This window comes from Camelus bactrianus, chromosome 17, assembly GCF_048773025.1.
Source record: "Camelus bactrianus isolate YW-2024 breed Bactrian camel chromosome 17, ASM4877302v1, whole genome shotgun sequence".
Lineage (NCBI taxonomy): Eukaryota > Metazoa > Chordata > Mammalia > Artiodactyla > Camelidae > Camelus > Camelus bactrianus.
Window position 1 is genome coordinate 33,053,760 of NC_133555.1, and position 27,713 is coordinate 33,081,472.

At 55.4% G+C, this 27,713-nt stretch overlaps 1 protein-coding gene across 2 annotated transcripts; it reads right to left on the bottom strand.

The window, feature by feature from the left end:
• Positions 1-721: 721 nt before the first annotated feature.
• On the bottom strand, positions 722-27,713 carry MAPKAPK3 (MAPK activated protein kinase 3). Of its 2 annotated transcripts, XM_074344818.1 has the most exons (12): positions 27,557-27,713; positions 26,990-27,268; positions 9,282-9,421; positions 8,040-8,104; positions 7,491-7,570; positions 5,601-5,724; positions 4,344-4,419; positions 3,882-4,006; positions 3,216-3,301; positions 2,857-2,937; positions 2,046-2,156; positions 722-1,982 (listed from the first exon to the last, which is right to left on the bottom strand). In XM_074344818.1, exons 2-12 carry the CDS (start codon positions 27,212-27,214, stop codon positions 1,938-1,940), a joined length of 1,158 nt encoding a protein of 385 aa, XP_074200919.1. In that variant the 5' UTR covers positions 27,215-27,268; positions 27,557-27,713; the 3' UTR covers positions 722-1,937. The 2 variants fall into 2 exon arrangements, with proteins under 2 accessions (XP_074200919.1, XP_010967417.2); XM_010969115.3 differs by having other exon boundaries at positions 722-2,156.

Here is a 27,713-nt window from a genome sequence, read left to right on the forward strand (position 1 = left end):
CCAGGGTGGGCACTACCATCCCCACTACACCCTTGAGGAGTGTGAGGCGGGAAAGCTGGGAGACTTGTCCAAGGTCGGCAGGCTAGGAAGCAGCATCCTCAGATGTGCTTGCCTGCCCCTGCCTTCTAACATCTTCGCACCCTCCCCCATCCCCTGGGGGGAATTGAGGGGGAGGCGGGGGCTGTGGGTGCCAGATAGCTCTTGGGAAACTGGGAGGACAGGGGCTGGGGGAATATGCCACAGTTAGGGCCCCCCCAAGGCTGCCCACAAGGGCTCCCAAGGGCTGAGGGTGCTCTGTCGCTGGAGTCATCAAAAGACAGGTTCCAGCGTCCCGCCTCCTCCCCTCCTCAACATTCTCGCTGCCAAATGAAATCTGGCAGCTTCTGAAAATAGCTCAGCATTGCAGCAGGCGCTCTGCCCGCCCTTCAGCAGGCTGGCACACAGCTGGGGGTGGCCACTGTGGGCAGACACTGGTGCACACCAGGCCGGGGGCGGGTGTCACACACAGTGCACCGGAGCAGTGCAGAGTAGCTGCCATCCCTCAGCTCCTCTGACCTCTCCATGCCTGCTGAGACCAGGGTGGCCCTGGAGTCAGCCTGGCATGTTTACCAGGCCTGAGGCACCCTCTGCAGCAGGAGTGAAATCACTAGTGGGTATGGGCACATGCCCTTGGGCCACTTTTGTCCACTCATATAGACAGAGAGAAACCCAGGGACCAGGGGAAAATGCCAAAATGTTGTTTATTAATATTTGGATGTAAAACCCAGCAGTGTTGCCCTATCTAAGGTGGTCTAGGATTTCCCAGCCAGTGAGAGAAGGACTGGGAGCCAGGAACCAAGCTGGGTGTCAGGCACTTGCCGGGCCCACATCAGGCATTCAGCACCCTGAGGCTATGTGGGCAGCATGGGACTAGGTGAGCCTGGACCAGAAAGAAGGGGCCTTCTCCACTCTGACTCAGGCCAAAGCCAGGACTAGACCTTCTAAGCATCACAGAGCAGCCTTCTGCTGCCTCGGGTCTGACCTGGATAGAGAGACTCCTGATTAACGGGAGCCTCTTGGCTCTGCCTCCAGCCATCCACTCTCACAGATGTACACTAGGAGACAACCCCTGCCATCACCTCGGACCAACCAAGAGTACAGGATGAGCCATTAAGGAGAGAGGCCTTCCTTTCTGGGATCCGATAAGCAGGTTGGGGCAGGGAAACTGCACTGGCTTTTGTCACAGTGACATTCTCCAAAATAAAAAAGGGTTAAAAATACTTCCTACCCTCAGTTGAGATGAGAGGCCACTCTTTGGGTAGAGGGCGTAGTAACAGGGTGGCTGGGCCCAGGAACTCTATGGAAGGAGAATTCCAAGGGCCCTGTGGGATGGGGTTGCAGCAAGACAGGGCTGGACCACCCCGGGAGGCTGGCAGACTGACCCTGTGTCCTCAGTGAGACCAAAGAGGGGTGAGTCTGAGCGGGGCAAGCAGCGTGAGGGAGAGCAGCCTCCCCAAGAAGGCACACAGACCCTCAATTGCCCCTTCTCCCTCCCTTGCTCACTCACTCAGCATTCAGAGACAGCAACCATGTCCCTGGTCACCATGACAACCAGTGACCGGATGCCTTTCCCAAGGCCGGGCCCATCTGCCCACCCTACAGGGAACTGTTTCCACAGAAGGAGGGAAGCCCAGCCACAACTCCCAGTGGCCTAGAAGTCTAAGGCCATGCCCCAGGACCACAGAGCCACAGTTCATTCAGGCCACTCTGGCCAAAGGCACAGCAGCTGTAGCAGGTCGCTCCCTAGCCCCCAGGCTTTGGCCCTTCTCTAGGGCCTCAACCTAGGCTGGGACCCTGAAGGACTGGGGTCATAGTCCCCCATCCTGAAGTTCCAAGTAACAAATTAAAACACAATAAAATAACCCTTTTGTTTAAAAAATGACCCTGGGCTCTCCGGGTCAAGGCTTCCGCACACTCCACTGTGTCCTCCAGACTGAGAGGCCCTGCTCCTCTGACCCCATGAGCTACTGATTACTGCAGCCCTGCGAGGCCGAGGAGCCGCCTGCCTGCTTCTTCCTCCTCTTGTTGAGGAGCCGGTTGTTAGAGGTCTTCAGGTCCTTGATCTTCACCTGGTCGTAGTCCACACGCATGGTCGCCAGGGCGCTGGTCATTTCCTCCTGGGGACGGGTGTGGAGGAAGATCAGTATATACTGACCTCAAGATCCATCACCCTCCTGTCTGGATAGCCCCTTAATTATGTCAGTGACAGCCTTTGCTGCCCGAGGGCCTCCTGTATACCTACCACTGGGCCCACCCTTTTGCCTCACTTAATCCTCACTAGTCCCTTGCAGCAGACTCTGAGCTTATCCACTAAGGCACAGGAAGTACAGTGAATCCCTGGGACCACCAAGGATAAGTAGGATAGGGACTTGGACCAATGTCACCTGCTCAGAACCACAAGGCCCACAGGGAATGCCATCTTGCTGTGCACCCAGGGCACTAGGACCCAAAGATTGTGTCCTGGGTGCCCTGGCTCTGAGCTGCTGCGCCATATGCTCAAATCTGGCCTCTGCTGAGTTTAAAACCATGCTGACCACACTCTCAATGTTGCAGATTATAATAGGGGTTGTGGCCAAAGCCTGGGGCAAAAGTCCCTTCACTGAGTCCCTGGTCCGCTTCATTGAGGGAGCAAGCCCAGAGCACTACCCTGAATGGGGTAGCAGCCCAGTGCTCTGAGTGCCAAGATTGGACCACTGGTGCAGTCACTGACACCTTGTGTCAATGGGAGAGGGGGCGGAAGACCCAGGTTCTAGGTGGTCATTACCCTTTTCCCAAAACCCTGTTACCTGCAGGGAGACTGAGGTAGAGTCCACCCACCTTGACTTCATCCCAGTGGTCTCTGTCCTCCTGCAGCACCCGGGCCGTATGGAGTGGAGTCTGCGGCACCACCATTGATTGCTGGAAGGAGCCCCAAGCCCCTGGATCAGATCCCGCAAGCACCCGGGACAGCACTGGCTGCCCCACCCCACCCCCTTTCTTCCAGACTCAGATGGGGAAACCAAGGCCCCGGGGGGTGAAGGAGCCTGATAGGAGCAGTGAGGGGCAAAGGCAAGTCACAGGTGGGGCACTGCCACACATCTGTGGCCCATGTCAGGGCCTCCAGAGCCATCGCCCTCCTGGCAGCCCTCCTCTAGCTTGTCGTCACCCTGCCCACCACGGGACCACAAGGCGCTTACGTTGATCCATGGATGGTTCATGAACTGTGTGATGGTCAGCCTCTCTGTGGGGTCTGTCTTCAACAGGAGGCGGATCAGTTGCTTGGCTATGGAAGAGAGGGGAGTGGTGAGGCTGCCCAGTTCCTCAGAGCCAGCCCTCTTCCCACAGACCACGAGCTCCACACATGCTCTTAATTCCTGACCCACAGAAACAGTGAGTTAATAACTGCTTCCTGTCCTGCTTTCTTAACTTGTATTTTTTGGGGGAGACGTAATTAAGTTTATTTATTTATTTTTAATGGATACCAGGGACTGAACTGAGGACCTCATGCATGCTAAGCACACATTCTTACCACTGAGCTATTACTGCCCTACCCCACCCTCTTTTCTTGTTTTAAGTGTTCAGGGTAATTTGTGAAGCAGCAATAGATAAATGATAAAGGCAGACTTGTTTGTGGTCCTGAAAGGGAAAATACGGATGAAAGACACAGTTAGGGGAAGTTTTGAGGAGGCAGGTTTTGAGCCCATTTGGTAGACATAAAAATTGAGTTTCAGAAAGGTTAGGTGACTTGCCTAGGGTCGCACAGCTGAGATGTGGGGGAGCTAGGATCAGGTCAAAAAAGTGGTCTCTCCCAGAAGGAAGGCTGGTGGGGTCTGGTGGAGAAGCTGGGGCAGAGGTTCACTCACCATCTTCAGAGACTTCTGACCACTCAGGATTGGGGAAGCCATACTGGCCGAGGCGGATCCTTCTCTTCATCCCTGGGGAGATGGCCTGGCCGGTATTGGAGTAGAAGGGCGGGAAGCCGCACAGGCTGGGGGAGGGCGGAAGTCATTCGGCACAGGTATGGGGGCAGTGTCAGGGTGGACCCCTTCTCCTCCCCAAGACCCTGACTGGGGAGACAGACAGCCAGACACCACGGCACCAGGGCTCTCAAGTCTGGGGTTCATCCCAGGAACACCATCTGCCCTTGGCCTGGGGAGGCCTTCAGGCAGCCTGAAGGAGGGGTGTCCCATGACCAGAGGGAAGGCCAACCTACATGAAGTGTGACCTGCTTAAGCCCCTCACCAAGGGTGGCGGGTGGTGGGGCAGAAGTGGTACTGAGGGTACATGGGGGTGGGGGTGCAGGAGTCAGAGGTGGTTATACTCACAGGATGTACATGATGACACCCAGGGACCACATGTCACATGACTTGTCATACTTTTCTGGACCCAGGACCTCAGGAGCTACCAGGGCAGAGGGCACAGGAGGGCTCTCAGTCTCAAGGGTCTTGGAGCCCAGGCAGGTACCTAAAGCCCGGGCAAGGTGGAGAGCAGGTGCCCGGGCTGCTGGAGGGGCACAGCAGATTGGTGTCTGGCACCTTCTGGGAAGGCAGCATGCGTGTGAAGTTGGGGGAGGAAAAACATCTCCCAGAAAAAAAAAATCCACTTTTAGGCTGGGTTGTAAGAAACGATAGCCTCCTAGCTACTTTGGGCCAGTCTCAGCCTTGGTGAGAGAGGAGAGGGAGAAAGGGGCAGTCTGGGGTTTGGTGGGGTCCTGCCATAGGTGAGAGGGCCTCAGCCCACCAGCTGCCCTGTGTCCCTTGCCTCCTGAATGCACAGGCTAGGTCACGGGCAAGGAAGAGCTGGGGCCAGGGCTCTGAGTTCCACTATCAGCTTCGCTACCCTCCCACGGGGCCTTGGTCTTCCCACCTGTGCAATGGCAGGGGGAGGCCAGAAGACTTCTAAGTTAAAATACCGCAAAACACATCCTGGTAAACAGAGTGCTGTTCCAGCTGTCTCAAGGGGCTTCCTACCCCTTAAACAGCCAGCTCTCTTGGGAGGCTTATTCTGAAGGAGAAGAGCTTTCTGTAAAACGAGTCATTGCCCCACTCTCCGGGAAGGGCCACTTGCAGCAGGGGCTGTCCAGATCTGGGGGCTGCCCGCTCATGGGAGCAGGGAGTTTCTCCAGGAAGCATGAGTCTGTGCACCACCCTGGGTCCCAGCCGTGCCCTGGCCTAAGGGACTCTCTCCCACAAGGCAGGTGGCTGGTACCCTGTATCCCTCTAATGTAGGAGGAAACGCCTGCTCCCTCTCTGAACATGACTCCCAGGAAGATAAAAACTGGAGAAAAACAACCGCGTTTGGGCTCTGTCCCAAGCTGATGGCAGCCTTTTATCACGTATATATTTAGAGCCACTGTGATGTCATTCAGCTCACAGGCCACAGCCAGAATTTTCCTGGATCTATTTTCAAAAGCAGAAGCTGGAGTTTGAGAGAATATTTTTGCAGCCTCCGGCCCCCCAGTCACCGCCTCCACGCAGACAGAATCCTCCCCTCCCTCCTCACTGGGCTTTAACCCTTTGGCTTCGGCAACCCACCGGCTGCCTCACACCACAGCAGGGTCCAGGCGTGACCCAAGGACTCACCCACATAATAGGGAGTGTAGCAGGGAGTCTGCAGGGCATTTTGGGTGGTCTCCTTGGCAAAGCCAAAGTCAGTGAGCTTGAGTACCGCATCTTTCTCCTTGGACGTGTAGAGCAGGTTTTCAGGCTGGGCCGGGAAGAGAAAACATTGGTCTGGAGTTAGGCTCCAGGTGGGGGCAGAGTCTCAGGGTGATCTTTAGCCAGACTTCCTCCCTCCCTCTTTCCTCTAGATTGAGGCAGGAGAAGCCAGGCCCATCTCATTAAAAAGACCTTGTTCTCGGCCACCAACAATGCGGGCCAAATTTGGAGAAGACTAAGCTGGCTAAGAAGTAACTTGGCAGAGTGGAAACTGAGGCAGGTGTTCGACCAAGGGTGTGGATAACCAAGTGCCACAGAAAGCCCAGGGGCAGGAACTTCTGAGGCTGATTTGGTGATGCTGCCATGAAATGCCAAAATGAGGGTTCGAGGGAAAGCTAGGCTTCTGATCCAGTGCTGTCAAGCCTACTTCCTGTGCCCAGCCCAGGATGAGCCCACAGGACAGGCCCCCTTGAGGTTGTTCAGGGAGAAGGCCTCTCTGCTTAGGCCCCAAGGAGCTGCACAGAGGCCAACCTTCCTGGTTATAGAGCACAGAGAGTCTGAGGGATGAAGGCTGCATGGAGGAGGCAGCCCTGAAGCTGGTTTTTAATGAACAGGTAGGACCTAGGCCCATGGAGAAGGGCAGCAGAGTTGGGGTAGCAGGATGGGGCATTAGATGGAGTTCCAGTCTGGAGCCAGTGAAAGCTATTTCTCAGGTTCTATTTGAGAAAATCTTACCTTGGATTGGGATAAAACAAGGAAGCAGTTTTAGTCTACACAAAGGAATCTTCTCTGCAGAAGGCTTTTCTCCCCTCAAGGGAAAAAAGGAAGCCAAGGCCAAAATAAAGGAAGAGTTCAGAAGGTGAGTCTATTGTGGCTTCACTTGTATCCAAAATCAAAGGCTAACTGTATGGGTTGGCGATACTCAGCCAGAGGAAGGACCTGATGCAGCAGCTGGACCCTCAGGTCTCCTCTGCCCAGTCTCAGGAGGAAACAGCCTAGGGGATCATGCTCTAGGAATGGGGCGAAGGGAGTTATAGATTCTGCTCTGATGGGGGCTGGCACATGCATTGAGTGTGTGTATGTGTGTATGTGAGGCTGCCTCAGTTTACATTTCATCCACCTGATCCCGATCACCTCTGAGATCCAGTCCTCCCTGGGCAGGAAATTTGGAGAGAACATCTCGCAAGCCTGTCCACTGGAAGGGCAAGTAGGTCCAGCGATTGGGTTACCTCTGCTCCTTTCTCCAGTGCCCAGCCAATGGCTTCTTTGCCTTAAAATGCTGGCATTAGAGGGCCCAACCTATTGAAACTATGGCTGCTACTTCACAGAAGCCCCAACAGCATGAGGCAGCCCCGGCCTGAGGCCTGGCACATTGTGTCTCCCCAAAATCCTTGGTGAATGAACAAATGAATGAATGAATCCCAGTGCAGCAACTGCACAGCCTTGAGCAAGACACTTAATCTCTCTAGGGCTCCTCATTTGTAAAATGGGTAACAGCATCCATCTCACAGGCTGGGTGAGGATTAAATGAGATGCTTCTTACTAGGACCTACTGGCTTGAGGTCGGCACTCAGTCATTCTTATGGCAATTCAGATTACAGTTTTGAAGGAAACAAGGAGACCTGTCTGACTAGAGCACAGTGGGTTTGCAGGGACCACGGGAGAAGAGGCTGAGAAGAGCAGTCTGGGCCAGGGGGCAGAGGTCTTGAATGCTGACCAAGGACCCTGGATTCCATCTGGTGGATGCTGGGACTATTGGGGTTTATGGGTGGTACTCTCTTCCCTGGTCTCCCAACCTGGGTCCTGGAATCTCACCTTGACATCTCGGTGGGCGATGTTCTGGCTGTGCAGGAACTGGATGGCGGTGCCAATATCCCGCATGATCTCTGCGGCTTCTGCAGACACAGATGGGAGGTAAGGGGGTGTCAATGATGCCAGTCAAGGGTCAGGCAGCCTAGAGGACTCCACCCTATCATCCCTCCTGGGAAAGCACGAGCCTGTAACAGCACTCTTGCCACCTAGAACCCCCATCCCATACCCTGACTCAGACCAGCCTAGGTTCCTCTGGGAATGCCCGCAGTTCACCTGGACCTCTTTCTGCAGGCCTGGGCTACCTCTCCCCAGGTCAGCTGCTGGTTGGCATCAAGAGGCCTTGAAGCCTCCATCCCAAGGCCATGGAGTCCACCTCCGACAAGGTGTCATAGACTCACAGAACCCCTTGGGAGATGGACACTCTGTCCCACCCCCTCCTGTTCAGCTGGGGAAACTGAGACACAGAGAGGAGCAGGGCCTTGCCCAGCATCATACAGAAACTCTGTATGATCCATCCCAGCCAAAATCCCTGGTCCAGCTGCACGCACATACCTCTCTCAGTGAAAGCCTGGTCACCACGCTCCTGAATCCTGCTGAACAACTCACCACCTTCCATGCTATAAGACAAGGTGACTGTAAGCAGGGAGAGGGAGAATCAGGTGTCAACCCGCCCCTGCCCTGAATCACAGGCCCAGGCCTCAAGCCCTGCTGCTCTTCCCCTGGGGAAAGGTCACTCTCAGCCTCCCTGTGCCTTGCAGAGCCTGCTGTGTGGTGGGCTGTTAGCTTGGGTGGGTTGAACTGAACTCTTAGAACTAGAGGAGGATGGTGGGCTCAGATCTTCACAAGGGAGTCCCTGTGTTCCCAGTGGCACAGTCCCTACCTGGTAGCCCCACACTCATCCAAGTTTCCCCAAATGAGGATGTCAACTATCATCATCATGACCATTGTTCTCTGAGCATCTACTGTGGGCTGTGCCCTGGGCAAACCATTCATGTGTGCTGCTGTGTGATCCTGGGCTGGTCCCTTCTCCTCTCTGTGCCTCAGCTTCTTAGTTTGTAAAACAGGGATTATAGCACCAACCTCACAGAGTAGTGGAGATTGAATCAGCAATACACTGGAACACTTAGAATGAACAGGGTGAATGCTACATTAAGATCTTCCTCCATATTTCATGTGGGAGTTACAGTGATTCAGAGAGGTTAGCAACTGCCCAAGGCCACACAGCTAGTGGGCAGCAGAGCCAGGATCTGAACCCCAAATCTGACTCAAGAGCTGCTACCCTGTGGGGTGAGGGGGAAGGAAGGAAGACAGAGGGGAGCTGGAGGCCAAGACAAAGGGCCCAGGGTCTGAGAAAGGTCAGGACTGAGCCACAGCGCTAGTGGAGAAGCCTGGGGTGGAGGAGTCCGCTGGCTCCAGCACCAGGTGGGACCACGGGAGCACACATCCAGGTGGGAAGGAGAAAGCTGAGGGGACCGTGTACGTCCTGCTCTTCCCCAAATCTCCCCCCAACCCGTGTTCAGGGCTTGGAGGCCTTCTCTGACAGCTCTTCCACCCTCTCCTCGCAGAGCGGAAATCACAGCCAGGGAGGACATATTAGAGCCCTGTGGCTTCCTTCCCATCCTTGTAGGATGCCCTGTGGCCAGCTGCACAGGTTCCACCCCCCCGCCCCCAGGGGCTGCGGTGTCTCCTGCGGCTGCTATCTAAAGACCAGAGAGGGCCCTGAAAAAATGATGGGAGCCTGGGGGCCACTGGGGTACCGGTGAGGCGCTGAGGTGGGGGGTGGGGGGGGCATACCATTCCATGACAATGAGGAGACAGCGCTTGTTGTGATGCATGTTCTCATACACGTCCAGGATGCGCACGATGTGGGGGCCGCCCGAGGCCTGCCAGTGGTGCTCCACCTCCTGCCGGGCCTTGGGGCTGTCGTACAGGAGCTGAGGGCAGGTAGGCACAGAAAGCGTCAGACTCAAAACCCACTTCTCCAGTAGCCACCCAGATGGTGCCACTGCCCTCACTTTGCAGACAAGGACATGTATGCTCAGAGACACCGGAGACCTGCCTAAGGTCACTCAGCTTATGAAGGGCAAAATGAGGGCTCAAATCCAGGTTTTCCTGATTCGTGGTCCAATGAGCACCTGGATTTGATTGAGGTTAGCTTCAAGCAGCCCAGCTGGTAGCTTGGGAAGGCCTGGGAGGTGGCGGAAAGCTTGGATGGGCTCAAGACCACAGAAACCCCTGTCTCCCTTCCCAGGGGCAGCAAGGAAGCGGAAATTGAGTAGGTTTTGTAGTCAAATCACATATTAGCTGTGAGACCCCAGGCCAGGGGCCACATATCCCCGAGCTTCATTTTCACAGTGGGATGGCAGAAGAATGTAAACCCAGAGATAGAGTCTGGGGGCAGGGAGGACCCTACTTGAGGGAGGTGACAGATGGCCTGGTGGCATGGGGTCCGGGCCTGGGGCTAAATTCCTCCAATGACTCAGTGTGACCTCAGGCAATCACAGCTCCAAGCCATAGTCCACAACTCTGTAAAACTGAATAATGACAGAGTCAGCCCCACAGGATGCATCACAGCAAGGTAGGCAGCAGGTGGGCGGGCGGGCGGCAGGATCCTTGTTCAGGTTAACTCAGCCCTGGGCTCTGGCTGCCAACCTTAAGGCCAATCACCGGAAATGAGCAAGATCCTGAAGTGGGCGGAGAAGTCAGCATGCAGAGGGAGATGGCCCAGAGTAGGGAGAGCAGGGATGAGCCATCCCCTAGTAGGGCTGCTCACATTGGTTTCCTAGTGGAGCAGGGCTGAGGACCAGATAGGCTCAGATCAGGTTCATCTTGCTCAGCACCCACAGGACCCTGGGCCACTACTGGTCTTGGTTTCCTCCCCTGCAGAATGGTGCCTCCTGCCAGGGCACTGTGTGGGGCAGGCTCTGGGACCAAGCTCTCTAGGCAAAGACCAACCGGGGTAGAGAGGAAGGCAGTGGGTTCTCGCATCTGCTGGCCCGTGGCTGCTCCATCTCCGGAGCTATTCACCTTGACCCTGGCCTGGAGTGCAAGGAGCTGGGCCAGCCCCTCCACTCCAGGGTCCCTGCTCCACTCCCTAGTCCAGGACGGGCTGTGCATGGAGGCAGCTGTAAGGAGACACTCCCAGCCTGGAAACCATGGATCCCTTGCGAATGCTGCCTCTGCCTCCCAGAACACCCCTCTGTTCCACGCCCACACAGCTCCCAAGCCCCAGCTTCTTACTTAATAGTGCTGGGGGTAGAGGCTCGGTCATCCCCAATCACCACACCAGCTCACCCACATTGTGTCCTGAGGTGGCTTTAGCCAGGGGGACCTCAGACTTTAGCCACAGGGTCAAAGATGTGCCATCCTCCCTCCCTGTTCTGTCCTCTCTGCACCCCTTCTCTGCTTGCCTCCTAACACTTCTCCCTGGCCCCTCTTCCCTAGCCTGTCCTGACTGTGTCCTACCAGGGCCCCCAGGCTGGCTCCTGGACCCCCTCCTCACTCTGCCCTGCTTCTGGTACCCAATCCCTATACCAGGGTCCTCTCTCTTCTCTCATAAGACCCCAAGCCCACAGCTGGAACACTTTCGGTGGGTTCCTCAGCCCCACCTCTCTCTCTCTGGCCCTTCTCTACCTTTAAATCCCTACCCTTGGTCCTCCAAATAAAGGCCACCTCCTCCCTTGGCATCCAGGCCTTGCCTTCCTCTCCCTGCTCATTCCTCTGACCCCAGAACACTTTGGGTTCTGGTCAGAATGATGTACATGCTGGTCTCAAATAGGCCTCACTCTATGCTTATGCCATGTGAACTCTCACTCCATCTCCTTCGCCTTTGAGCCAACTTTCTCCCTTTGAGGAACCTTCTGGGCTCAGTTCAGATGTCTTGTCCTCTGGAAAATTCTCCAGCTGTTCCCTCAGTGGTTTTTGCCTCTGTACCTCCCACCAGACTGGAAGGAGCTTGAAGGCAGAAGTAGGTCAGGTTAACCTGGAAGTCCCTGGCTGGAGCCTAGCAGAAAACATTGGGCTCCTGAACAAACAAAGGATGGGAAGAGGGGTATGGTAAGAGGGGAGGAAGGATGGAGGTGGATGGTCAAGGAGAGGCCAGAGAGCCTCATGGCCCGGGCCTGCACCCTGTGCTTTGCTGAGGTGGAGGAGCAGGTGGAACTGCCCTGAGTTGGAGCCTCTCAACGTCTCCCATCCTACTCAGTCCATATTTAGGAACCAATTTCCCATACAGATTAAAATAGTCCTTCCCTGAATGCCAAGGCCACTAGAACAGGCACAGGGGCAGGGAGGAAGCTGCCTCCTGAAAACACAATGAGTGCCCTCGGGCCTCTCTGCAGGGGAGATTACAGGGGCCAGAGCTCTGCAGTGGCCTCAACCAGGGCCAGCTGCCAACATGTTTCCTGGGCTGTCACTCTGGATCCCTCGAGTTGACCTTGAGTATAGCACCAAACCTCTTAGAGCCTCAATGTTCTCATCTTTCTTCCCCACAGCCAGGGCCTTCACCTCTTCCAGGAGTTCCTCCCAACGTCACCTCCTCTCAGAAGCCCTCCCTGACTTCCCTGTCTAAAGAGGACCTAAAGGATCCCTGATTCTCCCTTCATCCTTTATTTTTCTTTCTATAGATGCTTGATTATTGAGGTATACTTCACATACAGTGAAGTGAGTATACTTTACATTCATACAGGCCTCAAATCCAGTTCAGTGAATTTTGATGACTGCACACACCCTACGACCCACAGCCCTGGACAGAAAATGCTGCCAGCTCCCCAGAAAGCTCCCATCATTGCTCTTTTTACCTCCCTCCTGTGCAGCACTTTCTCACCACCTACACTTAGCGCATTCCTTTGACGACTCCTTAAACAAATACATACTATAGATATTGTACTTCCAATGTGACTGGCTCTGTTCTGAGCACTTTACAAATATTACAAGGAAGAGACTATTACCACCACTCTTTAGCAGAGAAATTGAGGCACAGAGAGGGAAAGTAATGGCCCCAGATCACACAGCTGTTTCCCAGTAAGGCTGGCACCATGCTGCCTACTGCATCAGACTGTGGGCCCACAAGGGCAGGGCCAGTCTGCCTGGTCACCACTGGGTCCCAGTATTGGCCAGAACACTGACTCAGATAATATTTGTAGATTTAATGAACAAATTTGTAGAGAGGGGGTAAGAGAAAGAAATTCTCACAACCACGAGGACAGAATAAGATTAAATTGAGGAGGCCCCAGGAAGGCTCAACAAATGGGAGACATGACAACCTGGCCAAACTTGCTCCCCAGTGTACCTCACCCACCCTCTCTGGTGAACCAGACTTTACCTCCTCTTCCAAGGAGCCCATCCTGACTGCTCCAGCTCACAAGGCCATTATTACAAGATGGCTTCATTCATGCAGGTGTACATGAGTCCTCACCATCCTTCATAAAAGATGTCCCCAAGCACAGGTTCCACCTTCCCAGGCACAGGAATGAGCACAGGGCTAGGAGACAGGAGGCCACCAGGTTCTACTCCTATTCTGTGTGACCTTGGGCTGGTCCTTTGCCTTTCTGTGCCTCTCTCTCCCCAGTGTTAAGTGGCAAGGCTTGGGCTAGACCAGGGGGATGGGAACCACAAGGAGGACCTCTGGTCAGGGCTCCTTGCAAAATACCTACTGTAGCCCCACTCCCACATCACTGCCCCCATGGACTGGCCCCTGGGTCTCCACTGACCCTATATCCAAATGCCTGAACCTCATGGGGGTCACCTGGTGTCCTGGTCCTCAGTCATAGCTCTGGAGAAAAGAAGATGGGGTGGCCTTCTGACAACCCAACAGACCTACACCCTAGCATCACTCCCATCCTACGTCCCCTGAGCACCCCCCCCAAGGGGTCCACCAAAGCTGGAGGGTCTGTGATGGCTCCCGGGCAGCTCCACAGCTCCAGCTAGTGCCCGACAGGCATCCCCGCACACCTGTGAGGCAGAACCTTGGCTCCCAGGTGTACTGGTGTCATGGGTCCCCACTGAAGTCAGACGAGCATCGAATCTGAGACATTTCCTTAAACAAATGATACTACACTAGCTTCAAGCTTTGATCAAATGCTTCCCACCCCATCCTTCTCCCCTCACTCTCCTTTGCCAAAGTCTCTTACCTACCCAAGAGCCTGCAGCCAGACACCTGAGACCCCTGCCAATCTGACCCGACAGTGAACCCAGCAAAGGCTGAGGGCAGAGCAGCCTGTGCCCCACAGACACCTGCCCACGCACCTCCAGCATCACCAGCAGGAATGGGAGCCTCGGAACTGGCCAGGCCTCCTTACTGCCTCCACGCTGTGTCCCTTCTCACCCGCGGACAGGGTTTACATGTAGGTGGAGGAATTCCTGAGTTCAGGAATTCAACAGCAGCATTTGACTGTTTGGAAAACAATTTGCATTTTACAAGACACTCTCTTTTCCCTTATCTCATGGGAATGCTCAGAGCCACCCTGTGAGGCAAGCAGGGTGGGGATCATCAGCCCCAATTTAAAGATTGAGGGAAAAGACGCTCCAGAGGATGAAGTCATTGCCCTGGGGCTGCCAGGCTGGAGTACGGTGAGGCTGGGACAGGGAGAAAAGGACTTTTGAGAGAGCATCCAGACAACCCCCACACCCCCGAGGGGAACTGAGAGGACGGTGTGGTCCCAAGTCGGAGGGCCCTGGCCAAAACTACAGCTTGCAAAACTCAGGCAACTTGTTCTGAAATAAATGTGTGCATGGGTGCAGAGGTGTGCACATGAGCAGGGGTGTGTGTAGGTGTATGTAGGTGCGTATGTGTGCCCATGGAAACATGGGTGCGTGCATACAGAAGCACCTGCATGTAAGGAGTGTGTGCAAGGGTGTGTATGGGTGTAGGTAGTTTGGGGACAAGGAATGTGTGTCAGTGTGTGGGCCGTGGGTATGTTTGTGTCTCTATACTCTGTGATGTTGACTCTGAACCCCCTCAGAGAGTAGGACCCATACAACTATCCATTTATTTGTCCAAAATTTTCTATTTCTTTGAAGTGTCTACAGAGAACTAGGCACAAAGAGGTGCCCAAGAAAGACTGGGGGTCTTGCTAAAACAACTCAACCTCTGACAGCCTTGCCTGGGCAGGTGACCAAGCCCAGACCACTCTGCTCAGACCTCCACTCCCACTGAGGCCCCACCTCCACGGCAGGGCCCATCGCCTCCCTTGCACAGAGCTGTAAAAGCACCCTGTCTGCCTTCCTAGAGAATCAAATAGAGCTGGGATGTCTACGGTGACTCTGTAAGACAGCCTTGGGACCAGCCCCCAGCACTACTCTTCAGCCACCTTCCCAGGCCCAAATGCCCACACACATAGTCAGTGTCCACACCCAGCTCACCCCAGGGCAGGCTCTTCCCAAGTTAAGTGTTCACAGTATCTCTGTCTGTCTTACACACACACACAGGAGGCCTCAAGGCCTGGGCCTGGACAAGTAGCCTCCCCAACCCCACCCCAACCTCCATACTCCCAGCCAATTAACCTGCAGCCCAGGCCAAGCTGCTCTGTGGCCTCTGCCGGAACACCCACTCCTTCCGGGGGAGGAGAGCTGGCTTGTAATCTCTCCCATCAGTGAGGCAGCAGCAATTAAGAAATACGAATTTGATTTCATGACAACCCACAGCCTGATAGACACCACCCCTATAGCAAAGGGAACCTCCTGGAAGCCACGGGTCCATTTCTTCTCACTGCCCTATGGGCCACCACAAGTCACATTGTTTCCCCTTTCCTGGGCTTCCAGCTTTGTTCAGTGCCAGGCGGGAGCACTGAAAAGGTACACTGATGACCGGGCTGTTGATGACACCACAGCAAACACGCTCGGGGGCCCAAAGTGAACAGAATGTTATAGGAAAACATAGGTTTGCGTATTTGTAAAATACTTACAAATACATAGATTTGTAAAAATGACTCGTTATTTTTTTCATGTGGAGAACCCCAATTCTCTACAGAGGGAGATCATGGATGAGAAAAGCACTTTGAACTGACAAAACTCCCTCCTTGTAAGAGTCTTCAACTCAGTCACATCTGGCATCCCTTCTGGCTCCCAGTTCTGTGATTAGTGAGGATAATTTTTCCATGTGTCGTAGCTCTAATCTTCTGAGAGACACCACTGGAAGAGGAGGATTCACTTTATAGCCAGTTGTTGAGACCACCCTGCCTTTGTGCTGTTAGCACCAGGGAGGGTCATTACTGCACTGCGCCCTGGCTCCTGGCCAGCTTGTGGGACCCTTGCTGGCTGCTTTGCCAACTTGGGGCATAGGCCATAGTTTCGTGAGGGGATGATGAAGACTGACCTCAAGTTCAGGGTTCTAAGCAGGAATTTCCTCCTTAGGGCCTCAGTATCTTCCTTTTAAAGCCAGAGCCGTCCCCTCCTCACTGACTTCACCCTCTCCCTCCCGCCAAGGGCACCAGTGCTATCGGGAAATCTGCTGGCCATGTCAAATCTAACATTTTAGCCACAGTTTCAAGTGAGAGCCTCAGACATGTGCCATTATTCTCTCACGCACTCATTTCCCCAGCTTTAGTAGCTCAGTAAGGGAACGAATGGAACCAATTTTGCTGCTATGGATTAGTTGGCCCCACGCGGGAACAGACCTCGCTCCATTAACTTCTGGCCATATACAGTCCTCTGTCTCAGGGTTGGCTCACATTATACCACTGACCCCAAACGTCTAGGCCACAGCTGAAGACCCAAGGCCTGATGCAGTGTGAGGACTGCCTTTATAACAACAGTCTCTCCCTGGGGCTCAGCTAGTGCTGCATTGGCCACAGCGCTTGGCCACAGACACCACCTCATTCATCACTCACTATATCCTGAGAAGAACCAGCATCATCCTTTACCTGTGGGGAAACTGACTCTAAGAGGTTAAGTAACTTGCCCGGTCACACCTCTGGGTAGTGAGAGTCAAAACTTGAATCCATACCTGTTAGCGCTAGCAGTGTGGACAATGCAAACGGCTGCTCTGCTCCTGTTATATGTGGAGCTTGGCCCCATGTCCCTGGGGCTAGACCAGGCTCTGCCACTTGGCAGTTATTACGATGGTGGCGGATGTTCACAGGGCCCCTGCTAGGTACTGGGCAATTATACTCCTTCAACAATGGCATCACTGACCATCATTTTCAGCTGAGAAGACTGAGACTCAGGGAAGTTGTATAGTTTTTCTGGGTTACAGGGTTCACCCATGGCTATCTCCGAGTCTAGGAGTCCTTTGGGAACCAGGATTCAACTCTCATGCCCAGAAAGTTCTGCCCATTTTACAGATCTCCTCCCGATGCCTGCAAACATTTCCTGCCCTGCCGAGGGGTGGGTAAGCCTGAAGCTGCGGCTGGGAATGCTACCACAGGCACTCTGTCCTCAAGCATGTGCGGGTCTACGGATGAGTTACTGCCCATCAGGATGCTTGATGAGGATGTAAGCCCTAGGGAACTGGTCCTGGCTCCTTCTCTTTCATTCTCCTTTCTTTCCAGAGCCACAACCTGGCAAAGCAGGCAAGATGGGGAAGGCCAGCCCCTCTCAAGGGAGCCCAGGAACAAAGAGGGCCCCCAAACAGCTGCTCACATTCCAGGCCAAGGCTGGGTACCTGATGGTCAGAAGTGGGGGTGCAAGTAGCTGACTGACTGGGAGCCTCCCTCCTCACCTCCCACCATAGTCCTGGGACGGGAGGGAGTAGCTGGGGCTCCAAGCTCAATGTCTTCCCAGGAAGCTCTGCGAACAGGAGAGCCAACACACACTTGAAATTGTCAAGTCTCAAGAACACAAAACTCCTTCAATTTGCTAAATATTGGTGGTCTCAGTTTGTTTGCTTCCCACCAGCCCCAGAAAACCTGGAAACAAAGGCAGAAGTGCCAGGTCTGGGGAGGAATAGAGAGGTGTGGGGGAGGGGATGAAGGTTTCCAAAAAAAACTAAGCTAGGCTCCTAGGCAGGGAGGGAGAGGGACAGAGGAACATGAGTGCTAGCTGGGCAGGCCCAAGGGTCCCAGTGCCCTAGGCCAGGGTCCATGAGCTAAGAAGAACCAGTTATGGCCACACAGGGCTCCAGGTCAGACAGACCTGCGTGCCAGATGCAGAGGACAGTTCCGTCCTCCACTCACCTGTGGCTATGCACAGGCCATTCAATCTCTCTGAGTCTTACTGGACCAACCTGGAAAATGGGGACAGTGACAGTACTCATATCCCTCAATGGCCGTGAGGATGGAATGAGAACACACAGAGAGCTCAGGTTAGCACAGGACCAAGTGCACACAGAGCAGAGATGGGCTTCAAGGTTTGCTTGGCTTCAGGGTTCTCCTGTGTCTTGCCTTGAGGTGGCCTCACAGTCTTCACCTCCATGTTCTTCAGATTATGGGGATATTCAGGTGCAGCCTCTGGGGCCCAGGGAGGTGGGCTCCCTCCAATCCAGCAGGTCACAGAAAATGATCTCAGATCCCGAGAGAGGCAGGACTGGGCTTTGCAAAAGTGGACCAAGGATCAAGAGTCTGTGGATCATGTTTTGCTGTGAAAGGCTCAGTGAGGAGGGGGCAGACCCTCCAGCGTGGGGAGATCGTGGCTGATCTCAGGGGGGAACCCTGGCCATGGGAAACAACCTAAGCCAGGGACCCAAGTCAAGGAATTAACCCAGCCCTCAGCTTTGGCAGACTGGAGGAGGGGGCACCCCCACTTTCTTCGACAGACACCTTTACATCTGCAACTCCTCTGAGCACCCTCTCGAGCAACGCCCCCTTCTGCAAAGTGTGTGGTAACCTTGCGTTGGTCCCCTAACCTCCCTGAGCCCCAGCTCCTCATCTGTGAAATGGGCACACACTCTCCTCACCCATGAGTGGGGCAGGCAGGTCTGGGACTATCAGCACCTGCTTTACAGGTAGGGAAAGAGGAGCAGAAAGAGCTATGGCCTCCACCCTCTCTCAGAGGTTACACAGTGTGTAAGTAGCAGGACCAGAACTCCCCTGCCCCCGGCAGGTGCCAGACCCTCACATTCCACCCATGGCCTTCCCACGGGGCTGAGGAGAGGCCGCACGGCATCTCGTGAGCCCTGCGAGTGCTTGCTCAGAGGGTCCAGCTCCTATTATTCTCCTTTAGCTTCTTAAAGGAGAAAATGATTTTTCTGTCAAAATCAGCTACACAATTGGTGAAACATTACCCTGGTTCTATTTCTTCTATGACAGCGTGAAAACAAGACATATTCTTCGCAAGACTGAAAAACTTTTAGCAAACACAAGTGTTTTATTCTGAACTCAGAAATGCCTCTTCAGTGGGCCTTCCTCATGCAGAGACCCCCACCTCGGCCACTGAGGCTGTGCCCCAGCTGTACTGCAGTCATGCCAGCCCAGCCCATGCAGGGCGACAGAGGCAGTGGCCACCTTCCCTAAGCAGGGGCAACCAGGGCGAGTGAGGCCATGCCCAGGAGACCCCTGCTGAGGCACCCAGCTGGCCATGCCTCTGGCCAGCTCTGCAGAGGGGGACCCAACAGCCTCTAGCTCTCGGAAGGACAGCTGGTTTCTTTCTCCCAGAGGAGATGTTACAAAGATGACAGAGAGTAAGAAGTGGGGGCTGCAGAGACCCTAGAGAAACGTCTGACTCTGCCCCCAAGACCTGCTCCTCCCAAAGCCAACACCACGTCTGCTCGGCAGCTCTCCCACTCCCCTGGGCTTCATCCACGTCCCTGCAGCTCCCCACACAGGCCTGGGTGAGCGCGGGCAGCCATCGCCCTCCTCAGGCTCCTCCCAGGGGAGGCAGGGGAACTGGCTGCCCAGGCTTCCAGCCTCCTTGGCCTTGGGCCCAGGCCCCTCTCTCTGCTGCTCCTGTTCAGCTAGGAGGCTCCCAAGCCTCCAACACCCAACCAGCTCCTGGGAAACTCCTGGTCTCTGGAGCCACAGCCATGAGGAAGGGGAAGCGAAAGAGGGAGGAAGGCCTCACCCTCTGGGAGGCTGGGACGGTGGCCTGGCAGCACCGAGGGACACTCCTGCCCTGGGAATGGGCTGCAGTGACTCATCTGTACTCTCTCAGCCTTCCTAGGGTAAAGACGCACCTTGGTACTGGCTTGGCCTGACTCAGAGATCGAACTGAGCCACGGAGTGCGCTGGAGAGGGGTCTTAACCCCAGAGCTCCTGTTCCCAGCAGAACACACACCCCACGGTGGTGTCACCCCAGCTGACTGTTCCCCTGGCACTGTTCATAGTCACTGCCCACCAAAATGGTCTTCACAGCCAGAAGGGGGGCCCCGGTCAAGCAGAGCACCCAGCCCCTTATTACAGATGGGCACACTGGCCCGGGAGGGGGCCTGGCACACAGGGAAGGATGGCTGAGAGCACAGCTTGGCTGCCAGACAGGCTGGGGTTCCAGCCCAGCCTGGGCGTGTCCTGCTATGTGATCCTGAGTGAGTTAGTTTGCCTTCCTGGACCTCAGTCTCTGCATCCAGGACATGGGGGTGGTGACAACCCATTCTTAGACTCTGCTGTGTTTGTGTTTAGTGTGTAGAAAGCACTCCAGGGATAAGTGGGTGCTTTTATCCCCCCGCCCCATGCTGCTGCCTGTCAGAGGGCATAAAGACCACCTGCCAGTCCCACTGCCACATCCTGAGAAGGGGGTCTGTTTATGTTGCGGGAACAGCTATGGAACAAGCTGAGTCCCCTGGAGGCTGAACCCTTAGGAATGGGGTGATGACTGTGGCAGGTCAAGGCCCTGGCCTTTCATGCTCCTGAAAATAGACTCTGATCATCACTTAGGGGGTGGGGTGGGGTCAAGTTCAGGGTGCAGGCTAGAGAGCCAGCAGCTCTGGGGTGCTCATCCCAGCTAGCGCGGGGCAGCGCAGTTCTGAACCTAAAACAGAGGCACACTCCGCCTCGCACCTCAAGCCCTCCCATCCCCTCCATAGGCTCTCTCAGTTGGCTGGGAGGCTGTGGCCCTTTCTCTCCCCGACCTCATCCAGCAATCCTTGGGCGTCACAGTGCTCCTGGTCTTGCACCATTGTCCCCAGCAAGTCTCAGACCACTGAGCCATAAAAGGAGACCCACTAGCAGAAGCCACAGCCAAGGCTGACTTCCCAGACTCCACAGGGAACCGCCTCAGGTTACAAGCTTGGCCCAAATGCCCCTGACTCCAATGCTCCAGCTGCCAAGGCGGACAGCACTCGGTCAAGGCCAGGAGCGGAGGAAACACTGTGAGCGGCCTCCTTCTTGTCCTATCCCCACCAGACACTGGGGGGTGGGGCAGGCTTTCAGGGTGACTAGGATGAGTAAGATGAGTCCCGAGCACCTGACCAGCCCCCATCTGTCCTCCGCCTGCTCTCAGCCCGCAGGCTGTGGAGAAGAGGCAAGCCAGGCCCGAACCCATGAGACAGATAGAAGGTGGCAGCCCGAGAGGGGAGGGACTGAGCGACAGCAGAAGAAACAGAGATGGGCAAGAAGGAGAGGGACAGGGAGGCAAAGAAGACAGAAAGAGGGAAAGCAGCACAAAGAGAAAGTAGCAAGGACAAAGCCCTCGTCTAAAGAAAAAGGCAAACCTAATACCAAACCTGCAAAAAAAGCAAAATCAATCTTCTCAGCATCCCTGATCCATCCAGTGCTAAAAAGGCCTCCTGAGGCTCCTCATCCTCAAAAAGGCCCACCTGGTGCTCCTGCTGTAAACCGGCCCCCATGGTTCCCACACAGCAGGGTGCTCATCACAATGACACAGGGCCTAATCCACTTAGTTCCAAAAGGGCAGAGGTGGGGAGGCGTTTCTTTCACATCATTCTTTCCAACCCTGCAAGGGGCTGGCTTCCCCAGGTGCAGGGTAAGCCCAAGTGAGGCCTCATGAAGGCCAATAAAGTGCCACCAAAAACTGTACCCAGGCCGCCCCAGATGAGATCTCCGCTCTCTGACAGTGTCTGTGGGCCTGGGCAGTCTCATAGCAGGAGCCCAGGGAGAGTTAGCTACCCAGACCGCATCCCGTTCCCCACCACACATTCAAATCCAGGGTTCAACTGCACCAAAATGATGGTGGTTTTGCAAAAAATTCCAAAACTGCCTTTTTCCAAGGTCACTTGGGGAGAAAGTAGCAGGAAGGACTTTAAGCACAGAGCCCTGTTCCTCTCTCAACCCCAGGTGGCCTCTCATGTGGAGCCACACGAGACCTCGAACAGGTGGGACAAAGGGCAGCAGAACCGAAGTTCTCCTGGGAAAACATGGGAGCCTGTGGGAGTCCATTGGAGCCATGATCCCCCTGCCCTGAGAGCAGCAGACTCACCTATCCGGGTGGGACCTGGTGAACACTTTTACAATACAGGTGTGCTGCGAAGACGCCCTCACCTAGGGATGACCACTGTCCCCAGCTCTTGCCTGGTGGCCATCACCTTGGGACACATGGCAGCCCGTTGCCAGGAAAGGAGGCTGGGGGGGCTACAGAGCCAGATGCTCCACCTGCTGCCCCCTCACAGGGGTCTCCTATGATGATGTGTCAAGGAGGTCCTGGGAGAGGAAGACAAGGGATCAAAGTAGGAAACAGCTTCCCCAAGTGCAAACCTCAGCAGAGACATAACAGACCTCTGTTGTCATAGAGACCAGGCCCTGAACTGAACAACAGCCCAGGTGACCCAGAAGCCCCTACAAAACCCCTGGCAACAGTGGTCCACAAGGGTGGTCCTGGTGATGCTAGAAAAATAAGCTCTGGGAGAAGGAGGGAAGATTTTTGCCCACCTAGTGGGGAAGGTCACCAAAGAGAGAGGCCTCTAGTGGACGACCTATGAATCTGAGTTGTGGGCAGATGGAGAGTGAGAGTCACCTCTGGCCTTTTCTCTCCATCCTTCAAGCCCTATGTAAACGCCTCTTCTTCCGGGAGCACTTTGGTCCCTCCACAGCTCCCCAGAGTTTGTCAGGGCCCGGACCCCAGCCCTGCTGAGATGAGCCATATCTGACCAGGACACAAGACTCAGGAGTGGGGAAGTGGTACTGCACAGCAGGTGCTGAGCTGTCCAAGCCAGACATGTCGTCACACCCTGGGTCTTCCTCTGTCATCCACATCCTTCTCAGACCAGAGGCCTGCATTAAAGCTGGCAATGTCTTCCAGAAAACCGCCCCTGGCTGGCCCGGTCCTGACAGTTTTCTCTCCCCCACTCACCAACCTGACTTCCTGCCTGTGGCACCCTGGACTCTGCTAGGCTGCGCTTGCCTGAAATTCAGAAGGCCTGGGACGAACCACACAACCTTTCTGGTGCAGTCCCACGGCCATCATGGTCCTCGTGCACTGGCCTTGCATGACCACCACCACTTACAGGCACAGAGTCCTGTACAGTGAGGGAGCTAGGCAGGTACAGACAAATACCAGCAGCATCACTTAGGACCCAGGGGAACCATGGAGGACGTTGCCAGCATCCTTCCAGGGGCCAAGTCTCAGAGACCCTCCCATGTCCCCACAGACTTGCACGAGGCATGAGATGACTAAGGTGCTAAGACTCTGTCATCAAACTGCCAAGGCTCATGTCCCAGCCCTGCCACTCACCAGCTGTCCACCTTGGGCAAAGCATTCACCTTTATGAGTATCAGTGTCTTCAACCATAAAATGGGAATAACAAGTTAGGTAAGATAACACGTATTGCACACTGAGAACAGGGTCAGCCAGACAGAACACTCTGGAAAACTGTTAGCTATTTACAAGAATATTAGAATCCACAACCCCAAGGCCTGACACCTGGACAGATGGCATCACTTCCTGGGTGGGAAGGGAAAAAGGTTCTGGGAGTCCCAGCAGAGGGAATCCCAACAGTAGCCAGGAGCACAGCTTCTAAAGCTGTGACCAAGGCCGGCTAGGCAGGGTGTGAAGCATCTCAAAACAACCCACCTCCGCGGAAAACCCACAATTGGCATTTCGTAGGGTTTGATGCCCTCCTTAGGATGCTCATTTAAAAAGCAAATGGCCTACTCCTGGCAGTTCCAAAGGCTCCACTTGAGTGTGGTAGTGCTTGACCTCCTCAGAGCCTTTCCTTCCAGGAGATGGGCAGCCTGTGGAGATGTTAAGGTGCAGTGAAACCACTACTGCAGACTCCAGACCCCACTGTACAGGGCTGCCAGCCCTCCACATGCTTCCTGATTTGTTGACTCAGTAAACAAGAGGCCCCGCAGATGCTGATCTGACCGGTCTGGAGATGGCAGGTGAAGGAGTGGCAGCTGCCAGATGAGAAAGTACCTGGCTGTCCTGGCAGCCCCACCCAGCCTCAAATCCAGCTCTACAGCACCAGCTCCAACAGGCCAGCCCCACCTGTGGAGCAATGCAGGGATTTCCTGGGCATGGGGATCTGGCACCCCACCACTCCACTCCACAAAGACAGTAAGAGGAGGGCGCTGGGAGCCCTGGGGGCCTCCAACAGGCTCCAGTGGACCCAGAGCCCAGAGAGCAGGGGCAGAAAGAAGACTCCATTTCTCCTCCCATGTGCAGAACCCCTCTTTTATTGTTTTTATTTAAGTCACTTCTGCCTGCCAAGAGGCTGAGGACCACAAGTGGGCTTGGCAGGAAGTCAGGAGGGAAGAGGATTCTGGCCTCTGCTATAATCCGCCCTCCCAGTTAAGCCATGTGACTTCTGACCACTAACTCCAGGTCCCAATTTTCATATATGGGATAAGGATTGAGGGGCTGGATCTCAGCTATGATGGGGTGACTGATGGGGGACAGATGGGCAGAGCTGTGTCCAGTTAGGAGTGAAGCTAAGGGGTGTCAATTAACCAGTTAGGACTGGAAGGGGTCACAAGCAAGAGGTCAGTAGGAGGCAGTCCCCTGCCCTGGATACTTGGCAAGCAGACCTCCAGTTCCTGCCAAAGGGTGGAATGGAGAGTGGACTGACAGCACTGGTGGCGGAAACTGGCCTTGGGAGGGAGCCGCTGAGTGTGAATGAGGCCAAGATAGACCAAGCCAGTGATCAGGGGCTGAGGGAAAGGGGAAGAGGCCCAGCTCCCCAAGGAGGAGGAGTCTACTTCTCTAGGGCCCCCAAAGAGCAGCAACAGCTACAGGGACAGCGACCACAGCTCTTCCTGCTTTATGAGCGCCTGCCCTGTTTCAGGCTTCATACTAAGCACTATCTGCCACCTTGAGCAACAGGACCAGGAGAATGGGCATAGAGAGCGATCAAGACGCTAGACCTGGACCACCAGGAAGGAGTGGGCTGGACAAATCCAGGCTACAGGACAAGGACAGGCCAGCCTGGGGACCTGGGATGGTCTGGGGAAGCTGAGAGACACAGAGCCCAGGGCCTCTACTTAGGCTGACCTGGAGCAACTGGAGAAGGGGCTAGGTAGAGGCAGAGAGAGGGCTGAGACCCATTCACAGGCTGGCTGAGCTCCTGGGGCCCAGGCCTGCCCATGTGCTGAGGTCCCCCTGTCCTGGGCCTCCTGGGTAGGGAGCAGAGGCTATAAGCAGAAAGGTGCCCCCTCCCTCCTCAAAGCAGAGTCATCACTCACAGTATAGGTACAAAGTGCTTCAGGCTGTGTTTGTCCCATCTTGAAAGATGGAGTGAACCTGCCCAGTAGGGTACGGACTTTTAGGCTTGGTCACTGGAGAGGGTGGGGGTTGGCAAGAACAGGAAGGTGCTGGGGTGGGGTCCACATCTAATCCATGTCCCCCTGGAGGGCCAACCTAGGGTCAGGTCCTGAAGGTCTCAAGCCAGTAGCCCTAGTCACACTCACCCCTGAAGCCTTAAGGGGTTCTGTAAGCCTGTCCCAGTTCCCAGCCCAGAACAGAGAGCACTGAGGCCCTAGATTCAAGAGAAGATGCCTTGGAAGTTGTTGCAGTCACAAGTTCCCCCAAGTTACTTGTTAGACACAGCACCTATGGGGAAGGGCCTAGACCCAGTCCTGGGTCTAGGCCAGCGCTGCCTGGGCCCATGATCTCTAGCCTCTCACACTCTCCATTCCTCCCTCACAGCATCTGGAGTACCACAGGGGCTGGTCAGAGCTCAGCCCTGGCTCACAGGGCCAAAGCCTCAGTATTAAGAGGTACTCTGGCCTCAGTCAGCCTCTTGTCTACTCAGACTGCCCCCTGACCCTAGCAGGGCTGAAAGGGCTAAGACAGTGCTGAGGAAGAGGGTGGAGATTCTCACTTCTCACCCCATTACCCCCATCTCCCCTCAGAAGAGCCACCTTTTCCCTGAAGGACTCAGAGAATCCCCTGCCTGGGGCTCCAAAAGGGCCCCCTAACCCCACTCCACTGCTGAGTTAGTAAGCCAAGAAGCTGTGCCTGAGACCTAGCCCCACCGGCCCAGCCCTGAGCATCCTCAAGACCCATTCTCATGATCCCTTCCAAGATCACCCTGGGGAGACGACTATTAGTCCTAGTGCCACTGGGGAAGACAGAGAGTTAGGCCCAGGCCCCTGCTCAGACACTTGCAAACCCTGCATGCTAAATAAGTCCTGTAGCCTCTCCAGAGCTGCTCCAGTTTCTTTACCAATTACTCTACATGCATCATTTCATCCCAAGCTCACATCAACTCCTTATCTTATCAACCCTTGCAGAGAGGCAGAAACCTGATTTCAAGAGTCCAAAGAGCTAGTCCAAGGTCATGGAGCTGGCAAATACAGGCCAAAGATTAGAGCTACATCTGCAGGACTCTGTGCTCAGGCTTATGATTGCAATGACTATAAAATGAGAAGATCCTTGCTGTAGTCTAACCTCCAGGAGCCACTCTCCTTGCCATGCTCTACCCACCCAAGTGGCCACTGGCACAAACTGCAATTAAGTAAAGTTCCCAGTGATGACAGATTCAAGGGATTCTGGGTATGGGGCAGGGTCCTAGGCCCAGAAGTATGTGGCTAGATCAGCCATCCCCAGGACTGCCTGGATTCCACCTGTATCAGTGAGGTCTTAGCCAGGCCTACAGCGGCATGACGTGGCTAGATGGCTGGCCTGCCCTCTGCCCAGGAAACAGGGTGGGTCAGACTTGAAATAGGGCCTGCCCCTTTCAACATGGGTCTGGTGACTCAGCTAGAGCCCATCAGCACCTTCCTGCCCACAGGTGTGATGGGCATCAGCCTTGCCCACCAGCCAGCCCTAAGAGGCTCCCACCACTGCAGCCGGGCAGGCAGGGGCCACAGGAAAATGTAGCCCCACCTCAAGCTTTCATGGGGACTCAGTCACAGGCAGAAAGAAACTCAAACCCATTTCAGTCAGAAGAGCTTTTCATGGAAGGAACAGCCAAGCTGAGTGAAGGTCCTCCTTGGGCCCAAACACATAAGCCCAGCCAGAAACCCAGAATCAGGAGCCACTCTTTCCCTACTTCCGGGTACAGCAGGCTCTACTCATACTGACTCCACCCCCTGCTCCCTGGGACACCATGAGCTTAGCTAGGCTAAGCCTCAGTTTCCCCATCTCTAAAGGAAGAAGGACCTGACTTTACAAGGAAGTTTGAGGATGAAAAGTGCTGCTGAGAGTAAGATTAACAGGGGCCCTGGGCATTTCCTGTACCCACAGGCCTCTGCTGTTGGGCCCTCCAAGTCACCTACGCAGCACTAAGGGTCACTGACCTTCAGGGCACACTTCTGCCCAGTGCGCCTGTGGAAGCACTCCAGCACCTTGCCGTTCACACCCAAGCCCAGCACCTGCTTGGACAACTGGTAGTCATCTGTTACTGCGTACTTCTTGGGCTCGCGCCGCCCCCCGAGGGCCGGAGCGCCGGCTGGGCAAGGTCCGCTGGGTGCGGCTGGCGCGGGTACAGGACCCCCCTGTTCCTCTGTTGTCTCGACATCCATGGCCCCTGCGGGGCGCTCGGAGGCGGCGGCCCCAGCCTGGCGCGTCCAGGGCACCTGGGAGAGAGAAGAAGAGTGAGTTCCACTCAGACTCCTCAAACACACCTCAGCCTTGGAGCCCCTAAACTAGACTGGGCTTCGGGGCCGGGTCAGGGCTGGGAGAGCGGGGCGAATTGTTGGAGTGTAAGGACGCATGGCAGGGGACGGTGGTCGCGCAGCCGGGCACAAGCGAGTCCCGCCCGGCCACAGGTCCAAAGGGGAAAGGGCTGGGCGCGGATGGGCCGCGAGGTTCCGGGAGGGGGAGGGGGAGGGTGCCCAGTGAGGGAGAACCTGGCGAGGGCGTACCTGACGGCGGTGCACCTGGCTGCGGCGCCGTTGACGGGCAGGGGCGGCGGTCGCGGGAGCCGGCGGCCGCTAGCGCCCAGAGCCCAAAGCCGGGAGTCGCGCCGCCGGCGGCCCACGTGACCGCCCGCCCGCCCTCGCGCGTCTCCGACTTGGGGCC

Bases quoted from the DNA above. Each gene is read 5' to 3' on its own strand.
- MAPKAPK3 (XM_074344818.1), bottom strand. From the start codon at position 27,214: ATGGATGTCGAGACAACAGAGGAACAGGGGGGTCCTGTACCCGCGCCA. The intron at 7,571-8,039 runs GTATGTGCGTGC...CTGTGTCTGCAG, and splicing joins CCAGGCTTTCACTGAGAGAG to AAGCCGCAGAGATCATGCGG. The intron at 4,007-4,343 runs GTGAGTATAACC...GCCCTCCCCCAG, and splicing joins GGTGTCATCATGTACATCCT to CCTGTGCGGCTTCCCGCCCT.